Source organism: Artibeus jamaicensis, unplaced genomic scaffold (assembly GCF_021234435.1).
Source record: "Artibeus jamaicensis isolate MK-2021 breed Jamaican fruit bat unplaced genomic scaffold, CSHL_Jam_final scaffold_916, whole genome shotgun sequence".
In the NCBI taxonomy this organism is placed as follows: Eukaryota; Metazoa; Chordata; class Mammalia; order Chiroptera; family Phyllostomidae; genus Artibeus; species Artibeus jamaicensis.
Window position 1 is genome coordinate 35,297,403 of NW_026522059.1, and position 22,709 is coordinate 35,320,111.

General features: G+C 41.2%; 1 protein-coding gene across 4 annotated transcripts in view; it reads left to right on the forward strand.

Annotated features, from left to right (window-relative positions):
* The window catches only part of EYA1 (EYA transcriptional coactivator and phosphatase 1), a 291,109-nt gene extending 276,326 nt beyond the window's left edge, over window positions 1–14,783 (forward strand). For all 4 annotated transcript variants that reach the window (XM_053660794.1, XM_053660795.1, XM_037140382.2 and 1 more), the window contains one exon: window positions 12,903–14,783. In XM_053660794.1, coding sequence (XP_053516769.1) covers window positions 12,903–12,983 — 81 coding nt within the window. In that variant the 3' untranslated portion in view covers window positions 12,984–14,783. The remainder of the gene's footprint in view (window positions 1–12,902) is intronic.
* Window positions 14,784–22,709: the final 7,926 nt, after the last annotated feature.

Genomic DNA, 22,709 nt, shown 5'->3' on the forward strand with positions numbered 1-22,709 from the left:
AATTGTTTCAACTCTTTGGGGTCTTCTGTGGTTCCATATAAATTTGAATTATTTATTCTAGTTCTGTGAAAAATGCCATTGGTATTTTGATAGGGATTGTATTGAATATGTAGATAGCTTTGGGTAGTATGGAGATTTTAATGATATTAATTTTTCCAGTCCATAAGCATAATATTTTCTTCCATTTATATATAACATCTTCAATTTCTTAATATCTTAAACGTTTCATCAATATCTTAAAAGTTTTCACCAGAGGTCCCCAACCCCTGGGCTGAAGACCATCAGTGGTCTGAGGCCTATTATGAACTCACCTGAGCTCTACCACCTGTCTTCCCAAATCCACACCAGGGGAGTGAAGCCCACCTGAGCTCTGCCTCTCCCCACTCCACAAAACTGGTCTGTGAGGCCAAAAAGGTCAGGGATCACTGGTTTTCATAGCACAGGTCTTTTCATTCCTTGGTTAATTTATTCCTAGATACTTTTTTCATGCAATTGGAAATGGAATTGTTTCACAGTTTCTTTTTCTTATTGTTCATTCTTAATGTATAGAAATACAACTGATTTCTGTATATAAATTTTGTATCCTGTAACTTCACTGAATTCATTTATTCTAACAGTTTCTGATAGTCTTTATGGTTTTCAATATATAGTGTCATGTTATCTTCAAATAATAAGTTTTACTTTCTCTTTCCAATTTGGATGTCTTTTATATCTTTTTCTTCTCTGATTGCTAGGGCTAGGACTTCCAGTACTATGTTGACTAAAGGTGGCAAAGGTGAGCATCTTTGTCTTGTCTTCCATTTTTATTTATCTAGAAGTAGTTTTCCTTTTATTTTCTCTTAGAGGAAAAGCTTTTAGCTTTTCACTTGAGTATAATGTTAGCTGTCTAATATGACCTTTATTATGTTGACGTATGTTCCCTCTATACTCACCTTGTTAGTTTTTATCATAAATACTTGAATTTTGTGAAATGATTTTTTGCATCTATTCAAGTGATCATGATTTTTATTCTTTATTTGGTTGATGTGTATTACATTGATTGATTTGTGAATATGGACCCATCCTTGTACTCCTGGAATAAACCCATTTGATTATGGTGTATGATTCTTTTAACATATTGTTGAATTCAATTTGCTAATATTTTGTAAGGAATTTTTGCATCTATGCTCATCAAAGATATTGGCCTATAATTTTCTTGTTTTGTACTGTCTGACTTTGGTATAAGGGTAAAACTGGCTTTGTTGAATGAGTTTGAAGCCTTTCTCTTCAATTTTTGGAATAGCTTAAGAAGGGTAGGTATTAATTCTTCTTTAAATGCTTGGTAGAATTTTCTTGTGAGGCTGTTTGATTGTGGACTTTTGTTGGGAATTTTTTTGATTACTGATTCATTTTGTTACTGGTAATAGATTTGTTCATATTTTCTATTTCTACATGATTCATCTTGATAGACTGTATGTTTCTAGGAATGTATCTATTTCTTCTACATTGTCCACTTCATTAGCATATAACTATTTACAATCTTCTCTTACAGTCTTTTGTATTTCTGTGGCATCTGCTGTAATTTTTTTCATTTCTGATTTTATTTACTTGGGCCCTCTCTTTTTTTGATGAGTCTGGCTAACAGTTTACCTTCATCAATTTACAGAACTAGCTCTTCATTTCATTGATATTTTTACTTTATTTCCACTCTGATCTTTATTTCCATCTACTAGCATGGCTTTTGTCTTTTCTTTTTCTAGATCCATTAGGTATAAGCTCTGTTTATTTGAGATTTTTCTTGTTAAGATAGACCTCTATTGCTGTAAACTTCCCTCTTCAAACTGCTTCTGCTGCCTCCCATACATTTTTAAATGTCATTTCCATTTTTATTTATCTAGAGGCAGTTTTCCTTTTATTTTTTCTTTGACTTCATTGACCATTTTTAGCCTCTATATGTTTGAATGTTTTTCCAGTTTTCTTCTTGTAATTGGTTTCTAGTTTTATACTATTATGGTTGAAAGATGTTTGGTATGATTTCAATCAACTGAATTCATTGAGACTTGTTTTGTAACCCAGTGTAATTTACCCTGGAGGATGTCCCATGTGTACAGGAAAAGAATGTGTATTCTGCTGTTTGGCTGCAGTGTTTTGTACATATCTTTTAAGTCTGTCTTGTTGAATGCATCATGTATGGCCATGTTTCCTTGTTGATATTCTGACTGAATGATTAATCCATCGATGAAAGTGAAATGTTACAGTCTCTTACTATTATAATACTTTCTATCTCTCCCACTATGTCAGTATTTGCTTTGTGTATTTAGTGTTCCTCTGCTGGGTCCATAAATGTTTATGTCCTCATGTTGGATTAATCCATTTATCATTAATGCCCTCTTTTCTTTCTTATTTTATTTACTTTTAGAGGGGAAGAGAGGGAAACTTTGGTATGTGAGAGATACTTCAGTTGGTTGCCTCTCACCCATCCCCAACCAGGGACCTGGCCCACAACCCAGGCATGTGGCCTGACCAGGAATCAAACCAGGGACCTTTTGGTTCACAGGCCGGGGCATAGTGTTAGTTTTACATTTTGTCTTTATATAAGTATTGCCATCAAAGTTTTCTTTTTGTTCCATGATACATTTTTCCATCCCTTTACTTTCAGTCTGTGGGTATCTTTCAACATGAAGTGATCTCTTGTAGGTAGCATATGTATTTGTTCCTGTTTTCTAAATCCATTTAGCCATCCTAAGTCTTTTGATTGAAATATGTAGTCCATTTATATTTAAAGTAATTATCAATAGGTATGTACTTATTTCTACTTTGTTGTTTTTATAGTTCTTTTCATTTCCTCTTGCTCTTTTCCCTTGTGATTTGATGAGTTTCTTTAATGTTATATTTCTTTCTTTGTGGTCACCATGAGATTTATATATAACAACCTATGTAAATAACAGAATATTTTTTAAATTTTTATTGATTATGCCATTACAGTTGTTCTATTTCCCCCCTTCATTCCCCTCCACGCTGCACACCCCCCCTTTAGTTTATGACCATGTGTCTCAAGTTCTTTAGATTCTATATTTCCCATACTAATCTTGCCCTCCCCCCTATCTATTTTCTACCTACCGTCTATGCTACTTATTTTCTGTACCTTCTCCCCACTTCTCCTCCTCCCACTCCCCTGTTGCTAACCCTCCATGTGATCTTCATTTCTATGGTTCTGCTCCTGATCTAGCTGTTCTCTTAGTTTGCTTTTGTTTTAGGTGTGGTTAATAACTGAGTTTGCTGTCCTTTCACTGTTCATATAATATTATCTTCTTTTTCTTAGTCTCTTTAACATTTCATATAGTAAGGGCTTGGTGATGATGAACTCCTTGAATTTGATCCGCCTACGGTCCGGGGGATCTTTTCTACCCGACCCTGCTCTGCTTCTGGTTCTGCCCCTCTTACCGGTTTGGCTGCGTTTTTGTTGCTTTTAAACTTGGTCAGGCACAGTGATTCCACCTACGCCTCTATCTTGGCGGAAGTCCTCAATAACAGAATATTTTAAATTGTGGTCACATAAGTTTGAATACATTATGACAGCATTACATATGTGTTCCCCATCCTCATTTTTTAATATTTTATATTTTATATCTTTTCTTTTGTGTGTGAATATAATTTTTTTCCATTAATTTGGTCACTGTTTTTTACATTTTTTATTGTTGTTCAAGTACAGTTTTCAGCCTTTCCCCCTCCCACCTATTTCCACCCTCCCCCACTTATGGTCTATGTGTCCTTTATACTTGTTCCTGCATACCTCTCCCCTCTGGTCACTGTCAGCCTGTTCTCAATTTCAGTGTCTTTGGTTATATTTTGCTTGTTTGTTTTGTTGATTAGGTTCCTGTTAAAGGTGAGATCATATGGTATTTGTGAATATCTGTTAACCACCATTGCTATATATGATATTACTAATCTTGTCTTTTAACCTTCCTACTAGCTTTATATTTGCTTGGCTCACTGCCTTTGCTAGCAAATTTTTTAAATATTTTATTTCTAGTTTTGGCCTTTCCTTTTCTACTTAATGAAGTCCCATTAACATTTCTTGTAATGCTAGTACAAGTGATGATGAATCACTGTACTAGCATTACAAGATTAACCTCTTTTGCTTGTCTGGGAAATGATCTCTCCTTCAATTCTGAATTATAACATTGCCAGGTATTCATTTATGCAGATTTTTCCCATGATCACATTGACTATATGATACCACTTGCCTTTGAAGTTTCTGCTGAAAAATGAGCTCATAGCATTATAGCTATTCCTTTATACATGCTCATAGCATTATAGCTATTCCTTTATACATAACTAGTTGTTTTTCTCTTGCTGGTTTTTGGTTTTAAGATTTTGCTTTCATTTTAGTTTTTAATATACTTTATTGATCGACATTTCCCCCCTTTAGTTCATGTCCATGTGTCACAAGTTCTTTAGCTTCTACATTTCCCATACTATTCTTGTCCTCCCCCCTGTCTATTTTCTACCCACTGTCTATGCTACTTAGTCTCTGTACCTTCTCCCCTGTTGCTAACCCTCCATGTGATCTTCATTTCTATGGTTCTGCTCCTGATCTGTCTGCTTAGTTTGCCTTTGTTTTAGATGTGGTTGTTAATAACTGTGAGTTTGCTCTCCTTTCACTGTTCATACTTTTTATCTTCTTTTTCTTAAGTCTCTTTAACATTTCATATACTTAGGGGCTTGGTGATGATGAACTCCTTGAACTTGACCTTATCTGAGAAGCATTTTATCTGCCTTTCCATTCTAAATGAAAGCTTTGCTGGATAGAGCAATCTTGGATGTAGGTCTTTGGATTTCATGACTTGGAATACTTCTTTCCAGCCCCTTCTTGCCTGTAAGGTCTCCTTTGAGAAATCAGCTGACAAGTCTGATGGGAACTCCTTTGTAGGTGACTGTCCCCTTATCTCTTGCTGCTTCTAGGATTCTCTCCTTCATTTTAATCTTGGGTAATATGATGTCCCTTGGTGTGTTCCTTCTTGGGTCCAACTTCTTTGGGACTCTCTGAGCTTCCTGGACTTCCTAGAAGTCTATTTCCTTTGCGAGATTGGGGAAGTTCTCATTTGTTCAAGTAAGTTTTCCACTTGTTTCTCTTCCCCTTCCATTTGGATGCTGGAATGTTTAAAGATGTCCTGGAGGTTCCTAAGAATTCAAAAAATGAGGAGAGGCTTATTTCTTCATTCTTTTCTGGTTGGATGTTTCTTTCTTCCTTCTGGTCCACTCCCTTGATTTGATTCCCAGTTTCCTTCCCATCACTATTGGTTCTTTGTGTATTTTGCTTCATTTCACTTAGTGAAGCCTTCATTTGTTTTTCTGATTTGCAACTAAAACCAACCAGTTCTGTGAGCATCCTGATCTCCAACTGTTCGTCTGATAGGTTAGCTATCTCTTGGTTGCTTAGAAGTATTAACTCTGGGGCTTTGAGCTGCTCTGCTTGAGCCATAATGTTTTGGTGTGGTTGCGCCTGTTACATATGAGGGGTGAAAGCATAGGTGTTCACCGAGGCAGGTCAATCCAGTCGCTGGTTTGTGACTGGGGGCAGGGTCAGAAAGGGAGAAATGGCATTTGTTCTACTCCTTCGCAGATTTCTGTCCTCTCTGCCACTTCCCCCAAGCAAACTGAGCCCTTCTGGTGCCCATTTCCAAGTGGGTGGGCTTGTGTATGTTCTAGGACCCTGTAGGTCTCTCCAACAAACTCTCCTGTGAGGCTGGGAACCTCTCCTGGTGCCTCAACCCCTGAAAGTTTTTTCAATCGATGGTTTTAGGATTTATTTCCTAGCGCTGGGGCCCTGCATTGTGCTGTCTATCTCACTGTTTTTTCTGTGCATGAATGTGTGACTGCAATCAGCCAACCGCCTTGCGCCCTCACTAGGTCTGCCAGCCTCTGCCTGAGTAGTCCAGCTGCTTTTTCCTGCTGTGACCCCTCTCTGCTGCCCCCCAACTCCGCCCCTCTTACCGGTCTGGATGAATGGTTTATTGTTGTCAGACTTCAATACAGTTCAATTTTCTGTCTGTTTTGGTTGTGCGAGGAGGTACAGTGTTTCCACCTATGCCTCCCTCTTGGCCAGAAGTCTGCTTTAGTTTTATTGATGTGAGAGATTACTATCATTGAGCACAGTGAATTTTATCATTCTAAAACCATTGTATTAATTTAATAGTTAATCAATATATACTACATACCAGAACTTGAAGTGGATTTCAATATATACTACATACCAGATCTTGAAGTGGATTTCATTTTTAAAAAAACTCATTCTGCCCAGAGGTAAAGCAGATACACACATAATAAAAGAGCAGTGTTGTGCAGTATGTTTCATATTGAGTTTTTAGAATAACACATCTCCCAAGATACCTTTATTTACAATTTGAGAGGTAATTTCACCTCCATATGCAAAGTTTTAGAGATAATATATGCATCTAAAAGCACAAATATGTTCATTTTTATACAGATGGTAACTATACACTTTTTTCCATGTACCTGTTTTTTCACCTAACAACATATCCTGGCAGTTATTCCGAAGCAGCACATGGAGCATTGTGCCTCTTAGTCTTGGCTGCAAGGCAATACTCTTCCATTCCATTATGTCCATGTGCTATAATTTAATGAGTCCCCTGTGGCTGAACATTTAGGTGGTTTGCAGCATTTGCTGTTAACAAACAGTTCTGCAGTGAGTGAACAGTCTCTATGAGATAAATTCCTAAAAATGCAATACCTGGGCCAAAGGTTATGTGCTCTTATGTTTTTAAAACATTTTACAAATGGACTTTTAATAATTCAGCAAAACTCAATGTACATGGGAATGTCCACACACCCAGTCTCTGTGTTACTGGTTTTGCATTTCACCAGCAGGGACAAATGCAGAATGCCCAGTGAGGTAGCATAAGGGAATTGGGAAAGTCGCATATATGGGTAAGAGGAGCAGGAAGGTTATGTCATTATTCTCCCATTATTCAGGGAATATTTTTGTTCTAATGACCCCAAAACAATGTGCTACTTTGAACACACATCACAGTTCAGTTCAGCTCTCATTTCTCTTCAGAGTTGTGATTAGCTCTGTTTTTGGCTTCATTGCTCTAGTTACTTGAAGGAATGCAGTCATTTGTGTGTCCCATCCGAATACCAGCAGATGCATTCGCTTTCCCATGCCAGTTTACCCACTCGAATTCGCTTTGGTGTTCTCTACCTCTCACCTGTTACGTGAATTCTTTCTTCACCGTGTCTCCTATTCAATGTCCCCCGGTCAGGTTTCTCTGCTGGCAGCCGGCCACACTTCCAAGCCATCCTTCCCTAAGTGGTGCACAAAATTGATTAACATTCCTCCTTCCCAGCTAGATATTCCAGGTGCTTGTACCTGGAAAAATCTGTCTCATTAGTCTTTATCATGGACACACTATTCCAGTCCCACCAAATGCTGCACGTGCTGTCTCCCTTCCCATCCACAGAGCCAATTTTGCCCGTTCTTCCAATTCAATATAGGCCCAGCTTTCCCATTCCAGCTTACAGCTGAGCTCTCCTCTCTCTGAATTTATCATTTTGATTCTTTATGGTTTGTTAAGATAATTGGCATATGGCACTATATAAGTTTTAGGTATAAAGCATAATAACTTACATATATTGTGAAATTATCACTATGATATATTAACATCCATTGTCTCATAGATTTAAGGTTTTTTTTCCCTTATGTTGACTACTCTTGGGGTCTACTCTTTGAAATCTGCTATCCAGCAGTGTTGCCTAGAGTCACCATGTTGTACTTGTAAGGTACACAAGTACTGGGGCTGTAATGGTTTCTTTTGACTTCCCTTCCTCCAATTCCCCTGCCCCTCACCTCTGGGTGATTTCTTTTTCTCTGAGTTGGGGTGAGAGGTGGTTGTTTTGCTTTGCAAGATTCCACATATATAACTGGTATCATACAGTAGTTGTCCTGCTCCAACTTATTTCATTTAGCACAATGCCCTCAAGGCCTTTGTTGTCATAAATGGCAGGATTTCCTTCATTCTTATGGCTGAATAATAATACATTGTACATGTATATCAACTTCTTTATGCATTCATCTGTCAATGGACTCCTCAATCCATGTCTCACCTGTTGCAAATAGTGCTAAGAATGTGCAGGTACAGATGTCTCTTTAACATAGCATTTTCATTTCCTTTGGAAATATACCAGGAGTGGAGTTGCTGGGTCAAATGCTAGTTTTAATTTTAACTTTTAGCGGAAACACCATACTGTTTCCCATATTTATATTCCCACCAAGAATTTGTGGGAATTCATACTTTTTTTCTCCGCATCCTCACCAGCATTGTCATTTCTCGTCTTTTTGATACTAGCCGTTCTGACAGGTATGAGTGGTTTCTCATCGTGGTTTTGATTTGCATCTCCCTGATGAACGGTGATGTTGAGCACCTTATCTTGCACATACTGGGCATCTGTGTGTCCTCTTGGGAAAAACGTTTATTCAGGTCCTCTGCCCTTTTTTTTAATTGGATTATTGTTTTGCCTTGAGTTGTACAAGGTTGTTATATACTATGATATACCTTTATCAGATATAGTTTACAAATATTTTTCCAGTTCTGTAGGTTGTCTTTTCATTTTGTTGATCATTTCTTTTTCTGTGTAGAAGCTTTTCAGCTTGATGCAGCCCCACTGTATTTCTTGTTTGTGGCTTGTGCTTTAGGTGTTACATCCAAAAAAACCATTGCCAAGGAGCTTTTTTCTTATGGTTTCTTATAAAGATTTATGGTTTCCTGTCGTACACTGAGGTCTGTAGAATCTTGATAGGGATCACACTGAATCTATAAAGGGATTTGGGTAATATCAACATTTTAACAATACTAACTCTTCCAATTCACAAGCACAGGATACTTTTTCATTTATTTGTATCATCTCTGACTTGTTTTTCAGATAATTTGTTGTTAGTGTATAGAAATGCTACTGATTATTGAATTATTTAGACCTAATAGGGGTTTTCTACATATGCATTTTATTTCTTGCCCAATTGCTCTGCCTAGTTCATTTTGGTTCTTAATCCCACACTACCTTACATTAAAAGGAGTAGTTTTAGCAGAAATGTCTTGCCTGCAGGTTCTTGTTGGTTAAGGCACATATCATGTATGCATTACATCTTCTGTAGCTGTAGCACTTACATAGGTAATAGACTATACTATTTCAATAATAAAGTCTATGACTTTATCAAACCTAGAAACAACCCTTAGTCATTTTCCCTAAACAGGGAAGATGACTGTTTTACAGATAAATAAACAAGCTCCAAGGAGACTATGTCATAATTCAAAGTCACATAACTAACATTGGATTTGGGACTATAATGCCATCTTCTCCTGTGTACCCCTGTCTCTTTTGCTGCCCTATCTCTCTGACTTCATATAAGAAATATTTGTTCCAGGCTAAGCACTAATGCAGAAAAAATTTCTTACCCTGCACTTGTCCTGGGAAGCTTGTGTAGATCCATAAAATCTCCATATTAATATTGGCCTAGTTAGGGAAAATATTATTTTGCAATATTAAATATAATTTTTTAACAAAAGTTTGAGCCCCTGAGATCAGTCTTCTAATCAGTCACTTAATAGTAAATGTACATTTTTTAGAGAAGAAGAAACACTAATATTTGGAGAATAGAATTCTGATTATGGCAGCGATTGTTACCCTTCATGTTATGTCGCGTTGCTGTCCTCCTGTCGGGGGTGTCCCCGGAGGCTACCTGTTCTCTTCCACATGCACCTGAGGTTCGTCGGGTATCACTGTAGAACCTTCTACACTTCCGCTCAAATGAATGATTCCATCATTACTGTTGTGAGGACTTATCTGCAAGACAAACAGCACAGGCATCTTTCATCATTTGAACTTGTCTCTGGGTGCTGCTTCACATGTGGTGTTTATTAATACTCTGTATAGGAAGACTAATGCCATCAGGATTTCAGTGGCAGTAAACAAGGCAATTTGGGGATCTTGGTGGATAATCTCCACTTCCATAACACGTTTTGAGTATGGTCTAGGCTGGCATCACCTCCTCTAGCTGTAAACACACGATACATAGCCATTGTCCAGGTTGTTTACAGTGGAATTAAATGCTCAGTTCATACATTAACCATGTACCAAAGAATTAGCTGGGGGCGGGGTTCAGTTCCCTTTTCAATTTCTCTGCTACTCATTGCATTCTACCGTACATGCTTCTGAGTGCACCGATCACTTTCAAATTTGTATCATTGTCTGTGAGGAACAAATCTAACTTCAGATAATCAACATGCAAAATAATTCAACTAAACCTACTCTGAAAAAAAGCATTCCACTTCTCACAAATAATTTCATATGTATTTATGAAAAACAGTTGTCCTGAACTCTCCTAGCTGGCTCTCTGCAGCACCTTTGGCATCCTCTGTTACATCCTGCTACCTAAGGGCCATAGAACTGCTCTGTAACTCCTCCTACTCAGGTGTTCATGGGAAGCAACTGTGGAAAGTTATAGAAAAACTAGTAATTAAAAAGAAATGTTAAAATAGATATGAAGTACATGGTTAAATGTAAAAGAACACTGTGTACATGCGCATACTGGCAAACTCTTAAAATAATGATTTTCCTTAAACGTGATGTATTAAAAATGGGCTTGAGATTAAGACGTAAAGTGAACAGGATGCTGGATGGTAGGTACATGCATGCAGGCATACCATGGAGACAGTGCGGGTTCAGTTCCAGACCACACTGCAGTAAAGTGAGTCTCTTGCCTTCCTTGTGTGAAACATGCAGCATCTGAAAAGTGCAATAAAATGAGGTGTGCCTATACCGCCTCATGTTTAAATGCTCAACTCCAAATATGAGTGTGCACATTTACGAAATGTAGAAAAATAGTTATGAAGGTTACCTGGGTGGTAGGATTAGAAGTGACTTCTATTTCTTTATACAGTTCTACATTTTACAAATGTTTTACAACAAGCATGAATTTCTATTCTAATAAGAGAAAAAGAAGGAAAGCTTCCTGTAATTGACCAAACATTTTCCAAACTTAATCTATGTATCATATTTGCCAGTCTCTCTTCCCAAACAGAGCACAGAAGGGAGTGTGTTTTAAGCCGTACTGATAGTTTATATTGCTGAGTAAAAAGGCCCCAGAGAACAGAAGATGTTATAGTATATGGGCTTCAGATACAGACTAGGCCTGGTATGAATCTTAGGTTTACTTCTTACCTGTTGTTAATTACATCTCTCTGCTGCTTCTCTAAGCCTCAGTGTTTTCATCAGCAAAATAGTGATAATAATCCCTATTCTATCTCTATGGTTATAGAGAGGCTTAAATAAGAGAGTCTATGTTTAGTGCTAAGACAGTGCCTGATACCATACTGAAAATATTCTAACTCTCATGATTTTTAATAAATTCCTTAATAGGGCTTACAAGGCCCAGCATCATTTGGCTCCTACAGCCAGGCATCTCACTAACCATGTATTTCTTGCATGCACAGTCAGTATTCTAACAATGAATTTCTCCTTTACCCTCCACCCCACAGTGCAAACAGCCATTAAAGAGTTCTTCTGAATGGGTGTCCTTTCATACCTCACTCAGCTGTCACCTTCTCTTATCAGGTGTCTCCCAGTTCCCCAGGCAAAGGGACTTGGCCCCATCCTTCATAGGTGAACACTCATGACCACTGCCCCATTTTTGTGAGTCACCCACAGGCTGTGACAGGGTGAGCCATCTTCGACACCTTGCCTGCAAATTCAAAAATTCATTCATGATGGATGAATGCAAAATAGTACAGTCTGTTTTTCTAGTCTAAGGCTGCCAAGGGGATCATCCTGAAAATTTGAAAACATTTCTAGTACTTGTTTCTGGACTATTCTGTTACCGAATAACAGAGTCCAGGAAAGTTTACATTTGATGTTAGACTGTGGTATACGCTTTTAGCAGGTTACTTGAGACAAAGACATTGTTAATAAGTAATTTAATAGTGTGCATTCCCAGAATAAAACAGCTCTGGGGTCGACACCAAAATAGTGAGTAGTTTCCACTGTTCCCCACAGATACCCGCCCCCAGACCCCTCAGGTCCACTGCCTGCTTCCCTGCCAAATTCTGAATTTAGTCTGAATTTTTAAACAATTCTGTAGAACTAAAATTGCAAGTTATATCCAGGCCTTAACATTATTTTTTGGTGGGAAAAGGTTTTTAAGAAAAAGAACTTGCTGATGCGCATGTACTTACAATAGTGCCTTTGAGTGGTGAAAGTTTATAATCAGGTGTTCTTCTGTTTTTTGTTTTTCTTGTCTCTCGTTAGTTCAGGTGTTTTACAAACATTCCCATCATTTAAACAAGAATTTTCTATTGATTAAATAATTACCCAAAAAACCTTAAAACCTTAGATGTTTATTTAAAGTTGTCCCATATGGTAAAGCCATTTTAAGGGCAATGCAAAGACTGCCTGATGTTAATAAATGAAAAAAGTTGCTTCTTTCATGAGTAAAATTAAGTTTTGAAAAAATGTAAAATACTACCAAGTAAGGAAAACTGCTTAGACTTTCAAGCATTAAAAATCCACTGGACACTTATTTCTAGAGGCAAGTCTTTTTGACAAAGTTTCAGTCCTAGCTACTGTGTTTTATTTCAGGTTTGGACCTGGCATTCAAATCACAGTGTAGATCTACTCCAAAATTCTCATCGCCTTCTTAAAAGAGTCCAGATCACATTTTAACATGCAGTCCAGTATTCTTAGGGGAGGATTAAGTTTGGATTTTTGTTTTAGATGCAGCGTTAAGAACTTAGCTGGCAGTTTACAGCACTGAGCAAAGGCGGGTGAGCACTGTAGTGGATTTCAAAGGCGGGTTTCAGGGCTGGCGCTGGGCGCCTTCTCGCTCCTCACTGTGTCTGCCCCTCCCCCAGCACGCCATGCCCTTCTGGCGGATCTCCAGTCACTCAGACCTCATGGCCCTCCACCACGCCTTGGAACTGGAGTACCTGTAACCACCACATAGCACTTTGAAACCGCACAACTGCCCTGCGACCAGGAACAATCCAGCAGGCCAGGGTCCCTGTCAGCGCCCGACTGGCGAGCTCACGGCTTTCAACGTGGTGACGCACAGCTGCTGTCGGACTTCACCCCTGCCCTTGTGGTGAATGAAGGACCACGTCCCTCTGTTCAGAACAGCTGTTGACTCTAGTACTGTGAATCCGATGAAAATAAGCCATGAGAATGTTCTAGCACAGTGTGATGTGTCTTAGCCACGTTAACTACATGGTTCAAACCTGTGAAGAAAGGACCTGCAGACGCCTATGTTTTTAGCATCTTTAATGTGACGCGAACAGCTTCTCCAGCAGCCAACTCGATTGCACAACCGAGACTGAAACGTTTTGAGTACCAGTGGGGGGTTTTCTTGTAAAGAAGGTTTACTTTTTGGTGTCTCATACCCAGGGTCATCTGTACATCTCTACTTATTTATGAACAGACTTTTAAAAAACAGCTTTATTGAGGTATAATCCACGTACCATTCAGTTCACTCAAACAGACTTTGTGGGCATCAACTCACTGAAGAGAAGATAGCATAAGAAATAAGCAATTAAAGGCCTTAGCCTAATGACACAGCAAGTACTTTGAATTTTAGCACATTGCGAAGTAGTTTAAAGTATGTCTAATTTAAACATATGATATGTACATCACTGAGACAATCATGTACAGAAAGAATTTTTGGTGTAAATTTGTAATAATGGATGATTCTTTTACATATTGTTTAGAAAATGATATTGAAAGGTAGCAATGCCTTCATAGTGAAGTATGAGGCAATGTATGCACAGACTCATGTGCAGTGCCTTATCAAAGTGTACTGGGTATAAATATGTAGATAATGGGTTTTCGTTTGTTTGTTTTTTAGATAATGTTGTCAAGACCAAAAGCATGGATGTCAAGTGTCAATAGGATTTTGTTTTCCAAATTTTACTTCCCCCATCAGTTCATTTTTTTGTGTGTACTGTTAGGAAGGCCTTGGTAAAATAATTCAGCAGTGTCTTAAGTCATTTTCATAAAAAGTCCTCTTACAACCTCACTTTTTCATTTTCAACACTAATGTATTATATGTAACTACTTGGAAAAACTGATTCTTCCCACAAAAAGAATGTAGATGATAGACATATTCTGTTAACAAAATGGTTCATGAATCAGAGACCAGCAGAGTTTTCATGTGCTCAGATTACAGTGTCTGCAGTTTCTTGTTTAGGTCCAGGAGGGCATGACCACATATCTGGAAATCAGCAAAACTGTGCATTGCTCTCTCCATGCATGTCCCCTCTCTTTTCATCCACTCTCTCCCTCCGTCCTCCCAGGAAAGTTCATGGCTGGAAGGGGACATGGCAGTCATCATCACCAAGGAAATAATGTTACTCTTCACCTGTAGTGCACGTCAAACCTGAGATAAAAACTGCCACCTTCATTGTACCATGAAAACAGCTTCTCCAAAAGTGATTATTTTGGGCACAGTGTCTCTCATCTACAAAGCCTACCACTGTCATGAAACTACTTTTCGGATGAGTTTAATATTATATTGGGGGAGGGGAACACCAGCTTTGACCCAAAGTAGCTAAAAAGCTACTCCTTCTGAAGTTTCATGTTGCTGCTAGAATTAGTTGAAAATTCTCTCCAAATTGTTTAACAATTTTTTTTTGCTTGAAGCAAACAGAATTTGCCAATTTTTTAGCCTCTTCATTGTATGTTTTTCTACTCTGCAGATTGAAAAGACAAAGTTTATCTTGGCCTTACTGTAAAGGTGTGTTGTGTCCACAATGGTGTACAGAATTTTTCTTCATTAATTTTGTGTTTAAATTAATAAAATTGATTTGTGAAGTACTGTAAGGTCCTTGACTGTCAGTGTTTTCTTTATCTCTGGGTTACAAGGAATGGCAGAACCCTGGCTGCATCAGAATGCCCATCGTCCAATGAAAGGCAGTTGTATGAAGCAATTCTAGTAACAGCTTTGTCAGTCCTTGAGGGTGCTAATCTAGAAGGGAAACAGCTGTTTCACTGGTCACTGTAAAAACAGATGAATGGAAAAGCTCTTTCCTCTTCCCAAAGCTCTAGAAACTGGCCCCTCACTCATATGTATCTACTATGGAACAGAACTTGGCATTAAGTGCCTCGAATGGCAGAGCATAGATTTAGCCACTTCAGTACCCAAGGGACAGCAATATAAAGCAGATTTACCTATTCCTCTAACATCTATCTCTAAAAGTGGGCCGGGTTAATCACTGAGATTATAAAACAGCACAACTCATCCTCCTGGGGTTTCACTGAAGCTCATGACATCCATACGTACAAACACGTAACAAGCCAGCATGCGGTGGTCTGGCCCATTTATCAGGCCCACAATGTACAGTTTCCACATGATGCAGTGAGCCAAGAGGCAGGCGCATGCTCAGACCCCCTAAGGATGACAGAAATTGGGGTAAAGCCTGTAAAGAGGTGGGGTGGGCATTGGAGGGATTTTAGGTCTCAGATAAAGATAGTATGCAAATTGGCAAAATGGAGGGCATACCCTCAAAAGATGAATTTTGTAAGGCACCACTTTTAACATGATACCACCTGGCCTAAATGTTTAGGATCCTCTTTGAGGATGGAGTAGAGCCACATTCCTCTACCTGGCATTCTAGAATTTCCACATACAGCGTCTACTTTCTTCCCTACGTTCTCCCATTACTATTCTGAGTGAACCTTCAGTACACATTCACTGGGCCCTTTAGTGGACCAATAGCCCATAGGCATCCCTGCCTCACCTCTGCTTCAAGCACTTTCATTACTATCGATGACCCTCCACTTCAATCCACCCAAAGCAGGCCCAGCTCCCGTGCCCTCTCCCTGGCACAGCCTTCTTATCCATCATGGCACACAGTGTGAGTTCCTTCTCTTGAATGTCTCCCACCCAACGTCTATAGTCTCATAGACAATTCCTATTATTTTTTTTAATAAGACTCACTGGGTCCCCATCGTGGGGGCCATTGTTCTAGGTGCCAAAGAGAGCCGGTCCCCACTCCTGAGGATGGTATTGATGGGAGCAGGGGGGAACACCCAAAAATGACTTAATTATATGAATGAATAAGATGCATCCACTCAGAAACGTTGTTTATGGAAAGTTAAAACAGGGAATATGGGTAAGTGACAGGGTACAGGTTTCCCTGGAAAGGATGAACAGAGCCAAGATGTTTGAACCGAGACAAAATGCTAGCAAGTAGGCAGCGTGTGAAGTTCAGGAGCAGAGTGTAGAGGCAAAGGTCCTCGGGGGAGAATGCTTTTATTTATTGTGTGCTAGGAGTGAAAAGCATGCCCATGAGTCCAAGAAGAGGTGACTCAGGAAAGGAATGAAGCCTGGGAAAGCCCTGAGGTCATGGTAAGGCTTTGGACAAAATGCCAAATGGAATGGGAGGCCACCAAGGGGCTTCCACAGGGCTGTGGCCCAAGCTGATAGGCCATTTGAAACAATCCTCCTGGCTGTGGGGTAGAGAAGGGGCTGTAGAGGGCAAGGGAAGTGTGAAAATAAGCTGTTAGCCCAGGTGAGCAATGGCCAGACTCAGAATAGGATGGGGAAATGGACATCTGGGCTTATGTCCAGTGACAGGACTTGCTAATGGGCAGCATGGGCGTACCAGAGGAATGTGGACACCTCCACAGGAGTGGCTCTCGCCACCACGGTGAGACTGTGAGGCCGAGTGGGAAGAGCCTGGCCTCCACAGGCCGGCCGCCTGGGCTCTGGTCCCAGCTTCCGTGACTTAGCTAGCCAAGTTATTTAACTTCTGTGCTCTCCTTACCTTATCTGTAAAAATGGGGTAACAATAACATCTTCAGAGAGTTATTATGAGGGCAAAGTATATGTGCAAAGTGCTTGGGACACTGCTTGGTGTATCATTTAATATTGCCTATTACTATGCTATGCTGGCCAAGTGTTCATGTACATTTTTTTTCTCCCTGACTGAAGACCCAGCTTCTTGACCACACAGACAGTTTGTAAGGGCACTGAATTATTCTATCCTGGTCTAGGAGACAAGGTGCAAAAGACAATCCCGATCGACCTCAAGCATGGGGACTAGATGGTGGCTATTTAAGAAGAATCCATTACAATGATAAAACAGGCTGCGATGAGCATTACTGATGGCATGAGGGGGCTAGCATGGGCAGCCGGGGCAGGCAAGAACCGCATCCCTGAAGAGCTGACGTCTGAGCTGAGACCTGAAGGCTGCATGTACTCCACCTGAGCAGAGTGGGGAAGAGGGGGGAGAGGCCTAGAGGAGGAGGAAGTGCAGCAAGGGAAGACAAGGGAAGACAAGCTGTGGGAGGTGTAGGTGCTTTAACTGTCATTACTTCGGGCTTAGTGCTTCCATTGTACATGAGCATGACTCCCCTGATCCCACCCTTCAAAGAGAAAGAGAATAGGAAACAGCAAAAGGAGGCTAGGAAGAGGCCCCAGCATCTGCACAGGGCCTGGCACTCTTCACTGTGGCGATGATTCTACACTATGCTTGACTCCAGATGTTAGGTGCAAGTACTACTGTCTAGTTGAGCCCCTTTTATTTTACGGACTACAAACTCGGGTTAAATGCGTTGCCCAAGAAGTTGTGCACCAAATAAGGCAGAGTCACAGCCCCACTGACTCTTGGCTACAACGCGGAATTGAGAAAAGACCGTGTACTCTCAGGGAGGCGAAGGGGCGTGGCTTGCTCTGCCACCGCACGCCGCCGCAGTAAGCTCAGGAGCCCTTCCTGTGTCCACAGTGTGGCATCTTGTCCACAGTGAGGACAAATACCCAGTGACGTCTGAATGCTTTTTCCTTAAACCTAAGCACCTCAATTCTGTCGTCCTTCCAGAGCTTGTTTTAAAATTTGCCTCCCAATCAGCATATAACATGTCACCTACATGTACGTTTTGCAATAACTTTTTAAATTTGCTTCCCAAAACATCTGCATACGACAGGGCTGTTTCCCAATTCAAATGAATATAAAAGAAACCATTTACTTGACTGAATGTACAGGTGATGCTACGGTTACTGTATGTTCATTGAAGACCTGGAAGAAAACTCTTTCCAGCCCCGGGCCTGTACCCACACTATAAGCAGCTACAAAGCCTCAGCTGGGATGGTCCTGTCCGTCTGTTCTGGACAGTTTTTTGACAGTCCGAAAGGAGAAATTTAGTTAAAGTACTTCTTTCTTTTGGTCCCTCTCAGCATGTTTCCATTTCTCTCCGTTCTGTGCAGTGATACAAACTGACAGGGGAACTTGTAGCAGAAAAAATGAAAGGGTTTGTAATTTAGGAAACCTTTGGCCCTACTGACTGAAAGCAGGTTGTTTGTAAAAAGGAAATCCTGACCTCAGCTCACTGGCAAACTCTGTCAGAAGCAATAGAAGGAAGCGAAGGAGAAAGAACAGCGCCGGGGATTTTTATTGGCAACAGAAGAAAAACGGATGCTTTTCCAGGGGAAAGCCCTTCAAAGAGAAAACTCTCCAGTGGAGGCATGGCATTGCCCGGAGTCACTGAGTGTGTGACTCCGCAGTTGCCTGGTGTGACTTCTGCACTGCTTTTGTGGGCTGCTTTGGCTGGGGGAGTCTGCTGTCTGAGACAATAGCCGGACTGACGACCCTGAAACTGGATTCCCTCCAGTTGGCTGAAATCGAAGTCCCTCTTCTATAAGCATTCCACGGCCTTCCGCATCTTCTATCCTGGCTTGACTAAAGCCCCAAGACTCCCAGAGGACATTGTGTGTATGAGGTGTGACAGCCGCTAAGTCACCTCCCGTTTTCCACGTTGGTGCTATCCACCAGCTCACTCTCACTTCCTCCCGCTGCCTGCTGTTTGGCTGGACTCGGTAGTGACCTCTGGGAAACTCAGTAAAAGAACGAAAGTCCCCGCAAGTTCTCATTTCCTTATGCCAGTGGTTCTCAGTTGGATGCTTACTGAAATTTCCTGGAAGCTTTGAAAAATACCCCTGCTTGAGCCCCACTCCAGAGATTCTAGTTTAATTTGTCTGTGTTGGGCTTGAGCAACAGCCAAAGTAGAGAGCCATTGCCTCGTACTAACCAGGTGTGAAAATGAGCAAGGAAATGTCATTTAAAACGGAGTCAAAAAGCCCTGAAGGGGGAGCTCTCACTCACCACCATTTACTGCAACTTACAGATTCCAAACAGAAGCAGCTTACATTTGTACTCCTTGTCGGGAAGAAATTTACTATTCCAGCAGAAGGAAGAAAGATTTTCTCCTTGCCTAGCAACAGACACAGCCAATGGGAAGTCACTACACTTTGCATTTCAGGTTTCTTCCAATGGACATTTTGTTCCCAACAGCCCCTTCCAACTCCTCCCTGATCTCTACATCAGAATACTCCCCTCCTTTGTTCTCCAGACTTTGCTTGTCCTAAATTTGCAATTCTACGCTATTCCCAAAGAAGTTAATTTTGCCTGTAAACAACTGGCTATGTCGTTTTTTAAGGATAACACAGGCATGTGAGAAACACCTCCATCTAGTTTCCTGCCAGCTGAGCTGGGCAACTGTGAAGTGTGCTTTCTAGCTCTTGACCTTTCGTTTCCGATCCATTCTCGTCCCCATGTGGCCATGTTCCTGCACCTGAAATCCTTATGATCCAACTCAATTCCATTCAGTCCTCTAACGAATCACTTACTGTGTCAGAGGTGTCCCCTGGGGCTGGCCACCTAGTGGGGAAACAGAGATATGTGATAAAAGGAAGACTGGAATGAGATCCGCACTAGATTGCAGGGACTCCCACACTCTGGGAGGGCAAATGTTACAGAGAGTTCTAATGCATAATGGGAGCCCAAAGGGTATAGCAGTCAGTGTTGGCTGAAGAACCAGGTCTCATCGAGGGGGGTGACAGTTTCATTGGCCTAAATAAAATAAAGTACGAATAAGATGTTTATAGGCTCCTAAACCTAGTTGTCTCCCAGCTTAATGAGAGAGAAAGGTAGAGTGCCTGCAGGCTGGGAAACTTGAGAGAGGTGGCTGCCAAAACCACATAATAAGGGTCTTCCTAGGGCGGCCCTGGAGAGAGGAACATGAAACTGACAAAGCAGGTGTCCTAGAGGCTGAGCTGGTCATGAGTGGGTGGGTGGGCTTCTCAGACCCTCTGAGAGCCTCTGGATCCCTCTGTCCGTACAGCACTGGAAAAGATCTGGCTAGCTCCGGCCATGAACAAAATTGTGTATCATTAAGTTAAAATATTACAGCTGAGGGTTGGTTCACTCCAAGTCTTTCTAATCCAGAACTAAAAGGCCTTGCTGAGTTTGAAACTAATTTTATATATTATTGAGTGTGCATATGTGTTGCAATGAACTGTTCTGAGGGGCAAGAAAAGTAACCTGGTTCGCCTGATGGCCCTGGAAAATACAGCAATCAGGCTGAGGTCCTTTGCATAAATTGAAAAAATAATCACTTTTCCACTTTAAGTGAAGGAAGAGAAGCTGGCTGAAGGAGATTAAGAAGCTAAACACTCCCTATGAAGGCCCTCACTCTCACCCATCAAAGACATCCTGGAGGGTGAATGGGGCCCCCGCTGAAATTCCAGGACCCCTGAGCAGCAGCCTTTGCAGCATCTCTAGGAGCACCCCCAGCACTCCCTTCATGCACCTCCCTTTTGGGGACTCTGCATCCTTGGAGGTGAACCAAGCTCGTAGAGGCTGTTCCAATGTCCTTAATACAAGACTCCTCTGTGTCCCTTGCACTTCCTTGTTTACAAGCACAGAGCCTACTTCAGACAAATGACAAGGTGTTGAAAAGGAGGAAAAGAAAAGGAAGAAGAAGAAGGAAAAAACAAGATGAGATCGTGGGTGAGCAGAGGGGAAAGGTTTGTTGTGTGAACCCGGACATTGAATGGAATGCCCCTGCACTCGCTCCGGTCCTGATTTGAGAACGGCCTGGACAGGCTCCATGCACAGTTGCAAGGATCAAAGTCCCTTCGAGCACAAGTCCAGACAGCTCCCCAGGGAGAAGGACACAGAGGGGAGGCGACTGAGCCAGAGGAGGCCCTGCTCCCTCCACTGGTTTTCAGAAAGGGCCTGTTGCAAGCCTCCCCATGTTCCTGTCTGTTGGAACCTCTCACTGAGAAATCACCGCAGGCCTCATCACCTAGCCTACTTCATGGTTCAAAGACAGCAAAAGTTTTGTACAATTTTCATTCTTCCCAAAGTAGTTAAAATGCAGGCAGGCAGGGGAGGGAGCTGATGAAGGAAGCACACGCCCTTATTGGAACAGTATTGTTTTGAAAAACTTCTGCCCTCTGGGGTTGAAAGCGTTTCTTGGCCCAGTGGAACCAAGAGGTGCCGTGATAGCTCCAGAAATGCTTCCAGCCCCTGACCTTGATATTTATTTGCAGAGCCTTACAGGAAATCAGAGCTATGTGTTCCATGAAAAACAAAGCAAAATGCAGGGATCAGGAAAAACAACAGACTGCTCCAAACAGCCTTGCATCAACAGACTTTAAAGAAAATTAGATGCTGAAAAAATAGTTCCCTTTGACATGTAATCTTTCAACATGCACTGAAGACTCACTACGTGCACAGCTTGTGTGAGGTGCTGACAGGGTCTGTGCTCGGAGACACTCATGTTCCTCACGGCGGGGTTGGGGGTGCTGCTGAAATAAGGGCAGTGAGTGGGTAACTTGGACCTCCCCCACTACGAAGGAATAGCTGATGCTTTCCAGCACAGAGGGACTGAGGAGATTACTTTGTTTGGGAAAACTCCTAGGAGAATGTAACATTTCATCTGAACTGTTGCAGAACAGGTGGGAGTTGCACAGATGAAAAAGAGAAAGAAGCCGATAGCTGGAGGAAAAGCAGATAATGTATAAAACAGTTGCAGACATTGAGCCTTAAAATTGCTATAAAAATAAGCATGACATTAGATGTGCTTTCTACATATTGTGAGAAATTCAGAGGCTAGCAAGAGAGATGTGCCTTGTACATAAATGCCAGGATTAAGTTCACTGAGGGTTGCAAACTCAAATGACAACAGAGGGCTAGTAAGTACTATAAATGAGTGAATGATGCAAGGCCCATTAAAGAAATCCCAGGGCCCTCTCATTAAAAAATAAACAAACAAGTCCTTCCTTTGACAGTGACAGGAGTTCAAAAAAGGATTTCTACACGGTAAGAAAAGCATGAGAACAAGTATATGGTGACCAGCTCGAAGCGTTTGTCCTCAGAGGGAAAGAGGCAGCAGGAAGCTCTGGGGACGACATCAGAGAGAAGAGACCGGGACCCCACAAAGCGGACAGCTGCTTCCCAGTGCTAAGCAGTTGTTGCCACCACGTAGGAATGCTGGCTCCAGGTGTCAGGTTATCCACTTTTCAAAAGAAGCCAGATATCCCGATACTGGGAAAAGTACATTGAGGGAATCTTATTTTTTGTAAATTATGGACAAAAGTTAGAAACTTGCAGACAGATTACACTATGAAGGTGGGCGCTGTTGAATGGGAAATATTTCTATCTCGAACATCTAGGAAGACTCCTCAGAGGAAGTGATGCTTAAGCTGGGCCTTTGAGGAGGTTTTTGGTGGAACTGACGGCCTCACAAAGGAGCCTGAAGAGCAAAAGGGGTCGAATGACACCCATTGTTCACACTTTTAAAAGTTCTGTAGTTCAGGGGCCCCACATTTGTCTATTATGCGAAAATGAACTTGGAAATTTCTTCCCCACATGTATATGTTTTAA